Source organism: Chiloscyllium plagiosum, chromosome 7, assembly GCF_004010195.1.
Source record: "Chiloscyllium plagiosum isolate BGI_BamShark_2017 chromosome 7, ASM401019v2, whole genome shotgun sequence".
In the NCBI taxonomy this organism is placed as follows: Eukaryota; Metazoa; Chordata; class Chondrichthyes; order Orectolobiformes; family Hemiscylliidae; genus Chiloscyllium; species Chiloscyllium plagiosum.
Window position 1 is genome coordinate 107,212,782 of NC_057716.1, and position 9,306 is coordinate 107,222,087.

At 47.5% G+C, this 9,306-nt stretch overlaps 1 protein-coding gene across 2 annotated transcripts; it reads right to left on the minus strand.

The window, feature by feature from the left end:
• Nucleotides 1–357: 357 nt before the first annotated feature.
• Nucleotides 358–8,901, minus strand: si:ch73-71c20.5 (DUF4748 domain-containing protein). 2 transcript variants are annotated; one of them, XM_043694376.1, is made up of 3 exons: nucleotides 8,751–8,901; nucleotides 4,106–4,340; nucleotides 358–920 (listed from the first exon to the last, which is right to left on the minus strand). In XM_043694376.1, exons 1-3 carry the CDS (start codon nucleotides 8,785–8,787, stop codon nucleotides 728–730), a joined length of 465 nt encoding a protein of 154 aa, XP_043550311.1. In that variant the 5' UTR covers nucleotides 8,788–8,901; the 3' UTR covers nucleotides 358–727. The 2 variants fall into 2 exon arrangements, with proteins under 2 accessions (XP_043550311.1, XP_043550312.1); XM_043694377.1 differs by lacking the exon at nucleotides 8,751–8,901 and adding an exon at nucleotides 4,477–4,542.
• Nucleotides 8,902–9,306: the final 405 nt, after the last annotated feature.

A 9,306-nucleotide genomic window follows, 5' to 3' on the forward strand; every position in this document is an offset into this window, starting at 1 on the left:
AGTAGATAGGGTCTGAGAAGAGTTGTGCTAGTCTTGAAATCTTAACTGTTTCTCTCAGATGCTGCCAGACCTGCTGGGTTTCTCCAGCATTTTGTGTTTATTAGAGTAGATACATACTTGATGACTGGTATGGACACACTGGTGAACGTGTGAAGGTGATGGATGTGGCTTTGCCTTAGATGGTGCCTTAACTCAGACATTGTAATAATACAGTAAACGTCTGGTATTTTAAGGTATATAATTTTTGCCTGTTTCTTGAGTGTGCCGGTCCATAAGGTGCTGGTTGAGACAAAATAGGCTGTAAATATTTACCTGAAAATCACTCAATCAGTACACATAGCAAGGAAAATATGTATATGAATTATATACTGTACACTTTTATTACAGTTATGCTATGGAAAACAAAGTGAAATCTCAGAATATCAACAGTGATGACACTACAAACAGTGTACAACCATCAAAGTTACAGAGCTGTCTTCCTGCACACTTGCACAAAAATCAGGTCGTCTGATAATCAGACGCTAGGTCAATACAAAAGTGAACTTTTCACTTCCATCCCAGCACTGCCACCATCAGGAATATGTTGAAGAAACTAAGTCCCCAACTGACAGTTCATCCACTGAGTTCCTCCAGTCGTTTGAGAGTGGGAGAGACAGAAAGCTGGCAGCATCCCTGAGGGTGTGTGGGAAATGAGAGGTGCTGGGGATTTGAGCCACCAGCCAGGAGTCTATGGTTTACTTTGTGAGGCGATGATCTGCTGCTCGTGTCCCTCCAGCTTGGGTTGGTATCGTTCACTCTGGTATCCATGCTCGTTGGCATTCTTCATCCTCTGCCTGATCTTCAACTGTTTCAGACGGTTCTTATCCACCTCTCGTTTGGCAAGGAGAAAGGTGATGATGCCAGATGGCAAACCGATTAACCTGGAGCAGAAATGAGCAGGGGCATGGGTTGGATTTACAGGACAATCTGAAACCTGCCTGTGAGCTGAGCAGAACAGAACAGAACACAAAAGCAAAATCAGGTAACAAAAGGTAGCAAGTACTGGCCAACTTCACTTACACTGACCCCTCACAGACCCACCCCTGATTGGCTCACCTCTCAGTACATGGTGGGGGACTGACCCGTCCAGTCACAAAACTACCTGTCAACCATTATTCTTTGCTCTGTCCCCAAGTTGACACCTTGCCTTGGACTGCTTGTGGTTTTAATGTTCTGATCAGTGCGCACCATCCCACTCCTTACCCCCCAATGTGGGACCTGATCCAAAACCTCACCAGGTGACATCGATCCTACTTACATCATTGAACTGAAAATGCTGGAAAAACTCAGCTCAACTGAGGAAGGGTCATTGGACCCAAAACCCCTCTCTGCTTTCTCTGCACAGATGCTGACAGACCTGCTGAGGTTCTCCAACAATTTCTGTTTGTGTTTCTGATTTCCAGCATCCGCAGTACTTTCTTCCCAGTTCATTAAACTTCCTGATGACCTCATCATAAAACCCCAGTAAATTAGTCAAATTCTCGAATCTGTCCAATTTGTTTCTGATTAACCAGAGTCTTTCTAAATAACAATGCATGACATTAATTTTGGATGTTTAGAATAATTAAGGTAGGCTGATTGTTCTGTAGTTACTCAATCTGTCCCTTTCCAAACAATGATACAATTTCGGCGAATTATCCACCTGAAGCAGATGTTAAACACACTACTATTTCACTTGTCACTTTACCTTCAGCGTTCAACATTTCACACGGTTCCCTATTTACAATCTCCCTCACTTGTAAAGACAGACTTTTTCAGAGGTCAAGACCCCCTGTGATGAGTGGCCTCTTTCTGTGCTGCCAGTCTGAATAGACTCTTTTCCTGACCCAATGTGGACCAACGTGAACCTCAGAGTCAGTCACTCAGAAATTTCTTCCTGCGAAGGTGGTGGACGCAGAACCTCGGAATTGTTTTAACATAGAGGTGCCAAGCAATGGGGTTGAAAGGTTACTGGAGTAGGTAGAGCTGTGATTAAAATCAAATCAGCCATGACCTTACGGAATGATGGAGCAGGGTCAGTGAGGTCAATGAGCTACTCCTGTTCCTATGTCCAACAAACCTCCGTTATAGTAGACCATCACTTCCATTTAGTCAGTAATATAGAAGGCAAGATTGATGCCCCTCAAGTCCTGCCAGAGGAAAGATGTTGTTAAACAGTAAAGGGTTCAAAGCAAGAGGGAGATCCATGAACATCAACTAGCCACGAAACGAGACGACCAGCTATCCTTAGTAGCCACACACGCAGATGACAAGCAACATGAATTCGACTGGGACAACACTACCATTATAGGGCAAGCCAAACAAAGAACAGCCAGGGAATTCCTAGAAGGATGGCACTCATCCACAAACTCCATCAACAAACACATTGACCTGACCCAATATACCGGCCACTACAGCGGACAGCTGAAACTGACAACCGGAAGAGGGAGGGACAGGCCACTATAAATGCCGGAGGAAACACCACAGAAGCGCTTCACAGGAGGCTCCCAAGCACTGAGGATGTCACCTAGACAGGGGATGAAACGTTTGCAACAAAAATTTCCAGCTCGGCGAACAGAACCACAACAACGAGCACCCGAGCTACAAACCTTCTCCCAAACTCTGAACAAGAGGCAGAGGCTGAATAGGCGGAGACTAATTTACCTGAAGCAGCGGAGGCTGAGGGATAACCTTATAGAGGTTATAAAATCATGAGGGGCATGGATACGGTGAATGCTCAGATCTTTTTCCCTAAAGTAGGGGAATCCAAAACTAGAGGGCATAGATTTAAGGTGAGAGCGGAAAGATTTAAAGGGAATCTAAGGGACAGTTTTTTCACAGAATGTGGTGCATGCATGGAATGAGCTGCCAGAAGAAGTGGTGGAGGCTAGTAAAATTACAACATTTAAAAGGCATCTGGATGGCTATATGAATAAGAAGGGTTTAGAGGGATATGGACCAAATGCTGGTGTGGGAGAATTGTTAGATTCATGGCAGCCATTTTGTCACATATTAAAAGCCTGGAAACCATTTTGAATCTCATCTTCGTGCCTGTTTGCTAAAAGCCTGTGTTAGCAAGTTTTGAGAAGATTTGTAGAGTCATAGAGATATGCAGCATAGAAACAGATCCTCCGGACCAATTCATCCAGGCCAACCAGATAACCTAAATTAATCTAGTCTCATTTGCCAGCTGTTGGGGAAGGAAGTAAATTATGCAGTGGGTGACTCGCTCGTAGCAGTCCAATTTAGAAATATTGCATCACACAAGCCTCGAGTATTGACTGGTTTAATTGTGAGCTCACGGGGAGAGACAGGTTGACTGGCTCGATTGGATGGCCACAAGTCACTCTGACGAGGTACAGAAAGTTGCGTGATTATATAGGTTACAATCGATTAACAATTAGCAAACTGTTATTTGCAGGATAATGAACAAGCTAGACATCTTGCCCAGTCATTAACTTCAGTCACGTGATGTCTGGACAGTGTTGGTTAGTAGTTGATAGGCAGGTGTTAATATACAATAGGTCATGCAAAGAGAAGAATTTGTTTATCAGGGATTAGTACAGCTGCAAGGCCAACCGTGTGAATACTGACGAAACATATTCATATAGCACTTCCAAAACTCTTCGCACTCCACGCACAATTTCCCACTACTGTTATTGACAGGCCCTAATCTTACTCTAGTCATTCTTTTATTGCTGACATAGCGACAAAAAGCTTTAGTGCTCCAGTTGCCGCCCATATTCCGAAATGTGCAGGTTAGGGTGGATTGGCCACGCAATGCTGTCCATCGTATTCAGAAATGTGTAGGTTAGGCGGATTAGCCATGGGAAATGAAGGATTACAGGGAAAGGGTGGGGGTTGAGTCTTCAGAGAATCAGTGTGGACTTGTTGGGCCGAATGGCCTGTTTCCACACTGTAGGGATTCTACGAATTCAGACTGGACATGCCTCACAGTCACTGCGACATTCTGTCACTAGACAGCCCGACATCACTGGGTTCAGATCACAAAGATCCAATGGGAGGGAACCACAATGATCTGAATGGGTCTGCCCTCGTTTTGTACACACATTCTATACATTCTTACCAGGCCAGGCCAATCTTTCCCATTGGATTCTTGGCTCTCCGTTGTGGAATGTACTCTGGACGCTGTGGGATTGACTTTCCTGGAGCCTCTTCGGACCGTAACACTGGTCTGTTGCCATGGTTACAGTGGATGGATTGTACGGTGTGTCGTAGACCTATGGTCACACTACGGTGGACTGGCAGGATGGTGCCAGGGGCACAGGCGCCCAGCTTGGCCAGGCAGCAGCTCCAAATGCCTGGAGGGGAAAAGAATAGAAACATGGGACACAGTGACTGGAGGAAGGTAAATGAGACCAGTGCTGAGTCCAGGCATCACTCAGCCCGAGGCAGTAACACAAGCAGAGAGCTGCTGGCAGTAGCAATCTCACTAACCTGAGGCCACAAGCCCATGTGAACACTCTGGGGTCATGGGTTCAAATCCGATCACAGTCACTGGGGGAATTTGAACTCAATTAAACCTGAAAATGAAAACTTGTCTCACTGATAGTGACCATGAGGACATTTTATTTTGTCATTAAAACCCATCTGTAGGAAAGATATTATTAAATTGGAGATGGTTCAGAAAATATTTACCAGGATGTTGCTGGGAATGGAGGATTTGAATTATCAGGAGAGGCTGAGAGTTTTGTCAATGGAGCATAGGAGGTTGAGGGGTGACCTTATGGAGGTTTATAAAATCAAGAGAGGTATAGGTAAGGTGAATAGCAACGGCTGTTTCCCTAGGGTCGGGGGAGTCCAAAACTAGATGGCATAGGTTGAACGTTAGAGGGGAAAGATTTAAAACGGATCGAAGGGACAACTTTTTCATACAGAGGGTGGTTTGTATATGGAATGAATTGCCAGAGGAAGTGGCAGATGCAGGTACAGTTGCAACATTTGGAAGACATTTGGACAGGTACATGAATAGGAAAGGGTTAAAGGGATATGAGTCAAATGCAGGCAAGTGGGACTAGTTCAGTTTGGGAACAGGGTCGGCTGGATGGCTTGGACTAAAGGGTCTGTTTCCGTGCTGTATGACTCTATCTGGTCCATGAGGAAGGAACTCTGTTGTCATTACCTGGTCTGACCTACATGTGACTGTAGACCCACAGCCATGAGGTTGACTTTTAACTGCCCTCTGAAATGGCCTGAGTAAGGCTCGCCTTTCAAGGGCAATTAGGGATGAGCAAAAAAGCTGGACGTGTTGGTGACGCCCACATCCCAGAAACCGTCACCATCTTTTCCAATCTCTCCCTCTCTCCCACCCCCTCACTAGATTATACCTGCCAGGTTGAGCAGATTCACAGCAGCACACCCAGCTCATCAGATTTAATGTGTGCCTACACTTGGCCTGTAACCACAATGGAGCATATCTCAACCGGGCAGAGCATTGACAAGCCCTCTCACACATTGACCGTCCCATCATGGATCGATAAAAAGAGCACAGGAACAGCACATTGCTCATCGTAATCATCCAGTCCACAATACCATCATCCCTGAACATGCCTCACAATCCACATCCTGGCGGTTATCAACATTACAAAGGGAACTTTACCTGAGCTTAGTGGCAGGATTAACAACAGCAGCAACATTCGGTCTGAGAGAACAGAGCTCAGCAAATTCTGAGGTTGACAGGCATGAGTGAGTGGGGGAGCAGAGAAGTTAAGGTGTCTGATCAACAGTTCTTGATGAAGATGTCAGGCCAGGTAAGAAGCCAGGGTGGGAATGGTATATGGGTGAGAGTCTATGGAGAGGCCTCCAGCGCAAAAAAAGTGGGCACAGAGGTGAAGGTAATGGGAGTTGTTGTTCACCATCAAGAGGGTTAGATAGGGTGGACAGTGAGAGCCTTTTTCCAAGAATGGTGACTGCGAGCACGAGGGGGGCATAGCTTTAAATTGAGGGGTGATAGATATAGGACAGATATCAGAAGGAGTTTCTTTACTCAGAGAGTAGTAAGGGTATGGAATGCTTTGCCTGCAACTGTAGCAGATTTGCCAACTTTAAGCACATTTAAGTCGTCATTGGACAAGCATATGGACGAACATGGAACAGTGTAGGTTAGATGGGTTTCAGATTGGTATGACAGGTCGGCGCAACATCGAGGGCCGAAGGGCCTGTACTGCGCTGTAATGTTCTATGATTCCATGCTGACATTTATTGATGTAAGAGATGAAAAGAGATAAAATGGGAGTCCCTGAATCCTTCAAAAAAAACTCACCTCCTGACTCCCCAAAGCCTGTCCACCATCTAGAAGGCAGAAATCAGGAGTGTGATGGAATACTCCCCACTTGCCTGGATGGGTACAGCTCCAATAACACTCAAGAAACTTCGGAGAAAGTGAGGACTGCAGATGCTGGAGATCAGAGTCAAGATTACAGTGGTGCTGGAAAAGCACAGCAGGTCAGGCAGTATCCAAGGAGCAGGAAAATCGACGTTTCGGGCAAAAGCCCTTCATCAGGAATGAGGCTGGGAGCCTCAGGATTGGAGAGATAAATGGGAGGTGGGTGTGGCTGGGGGGGGGAAGGTAGCTAAGAGTGCAATAGGTGGATGGAAGTGGGGGTGAGGGTGATAAGTCGGAGAGGAGGGCAAAGCGGATACGTGGGAAGGAAGATGGACAGATGGGACATGTCATGACGACGGTGCTGAGCTGGAAGGTTGAACTGGGGTATGGAGTGGAAATCAACCCGACTGCCTCGGTAACATTTCAACTCTCCCTCCCATTCTGCCGAGGACATGCAGGTCCTGGACCTCTTCCATCGCCACTCCCTCACCACCCAATGCCTGGAAGAAGAACACATCTTCTGCCTCGGGACCCTTCAACCCCATGTCAGCAATGTGGACTTCACCAGTTTCCTGATTTCCCCTCCCCCCACCTTACCCTAGCTCCAACCTTCCAGCTCAGCACCACCCTCATGACCTGTCCCATCTGTCAATCTTCCTTCCCACCTATCCGCCTCACACTCCTCTCCGACCTATTACTTTCATTCCCACCTCCATCGACCTACTGCACTCTCAGCTACCTTCCCACCAGCCCCACACCTCTCAGCCTCATTCCTGATGAAGCGCTTTTGCCTGAAACGTCGATTTCTTTTCCTGCTCCTCGGATGCTGCCTGACCTGCTCACCTTGAACCCATGACCTCTAGCAATTGAGTCCCCCACTCTGGGGAAAAAACTTTTTGCTATCCACCTTGCCTATATATCTCATGATTTTGTAGACCTCTATCAGGTTCCTTGCTAAAACTCTGTCTTTCTGATGAAAATAACCCTAATCTACTTAACCTCGCTTCATAGCTAGCACCCTCCATACCAGGCAACATCCTGGTGAACCTCCTCTGCACCATTTCCAAAGCATCCACATCCTTCTGGTAATGTGGCAATCAGAGCTGTAAGCAGTATTCCAACTAGGGCCATACCAAAGTCTTCTACAACTGTAACATGACCTGCCAACTCTTGTGCTTGTCTGATGAAGGATAGTATGCCATATGCCTTCTTGACCAATATATTGACCTACACTGTCACCTTCAGGGAACAATGGACCTGAACACCTCGATCTCTCTGTACATCAATTTTCCCCAGGGCTTTTCCATTTACTGTATAGTTCCCTCTAGAATTGGATCTTCTAAAATGTATCACCTCGTATTTGTCTGGATTGTACTCCATCTGCAATTTCTCTGCCCAACTCCCCAATCTATCTATATTCTGCTGTATTCGCTGACAGTCCCTTTCGCTATCTGCTACTCCACCAATCTTATCGATGAAGATCTTCTGCCCAAAACATCAATACCCCTGCTCCTCGGATGTTGCCTGACCTGCTGTGCTTTTCCAGCACCACACCTTTTGACTCTAAATAATTACACAGACACCATATGCCTTCATGATCACATTATCCACCTGCCCTGACACCTTATGGGACCGGTCTACATCCGCACCAAAGTCCCTCTGATCTTCAGTGTTTCCCAGGGTCTTACTGTTCAGAGAGTATCCCCTTGACTTGTTTGTCCTGCCTAAATGCATATCAACTAAATTAGATTAGATTACAGTGTGGAAACAGGCCCTTCGGCCCAACAAGTCCACACCGACCCACTGAAGTGCAACCCACCCATACCCCTACATTTACCCTTACCTAACACTACGGGCAATTTAGCATGGCCAATTCACCTGACCCTGCACATCTTTGGATGGTGGGAGGAAACCGGAGCACCCAGAGGAAACCCACGCAGACACGGGGAGAATGTGCAAACTCCACACAGTCAGTCGCCTGAGGGGGGAATTGAACCCGGGTCTCGGGCGCTGTGAGGCAGCAGTGCTAACCACATCACCTTCCATTTCTCCTCATCTCAGTCCAATTTAGAGTCCAGATTAGAGTGGTGCTGGAAAAGCACAGCAGGTCAGGCAGCATCCGAGCTGCAGGAAAATCAACATTTCGGTCAAAAGCCCTTTTGCCTCAGTCCCCTGAGACTGTGACTCCCTGGTTCTGGCCTCCCTCCAATATCCTCCCTGTGTTTACACTATCCAGTCCTGTGAGAATTTTATAGGTTTCTATAAGATTCTTCTAAACTCCAGTGAGTATTGCCCTAACTGGTGCAGTCTCTCTCCACCCATGAACGTGTAGCAGACACTCTCGGGGTTCCCTGAGAGGCCTACTTTATGGGACTCCAGAATTTACCTCCACCCCAGCCGCGGCTCCTCCCAGCTCCCGCCATCTTGGTCCTCCAGTATCCCAGCCTGCAACGGAGAGGGACTACGGCGCGTGCGCAGATACCGCCGCGGGTGAGCGAGATTGTGGGAAGGAGCTGGAGAAAGTGGAAAAAGGGGAGAGTTTGCGCCTCGACTGAGCTGTGACTACAACTCCCAGGGAGCACCGCGGCCTGAGGTCAATGCCCCAGGGTTCCGTCCTCACCTGTTTCACGGGTGACACCGGAAGCCGGTTCCGGATTGGCTGGAGTCGCCGTCAGTCAGTCGCCGAGCTTCCGGCTGTTTGTGGGGTGGTGGGCGGGGCCTTGAGAGGGCGCCTGCGTGAAGTGGCCTGGTCAATGTGACCGGGTTAAGTTAGTTAGTTTAACTAGGTCAGCGGTAACAAGGGGCTCGAGGGAGGATGGAAGAGGGGGAGCTGAGCCCCCAGCTGGAATTACACGAGGGTGAGGAGATTGTGGAAGTGATCGAACTGAACCCCAACCAACAGCCGCAGGAGGAGGGTAAGCATATAGGGAGAGGGGGAACAT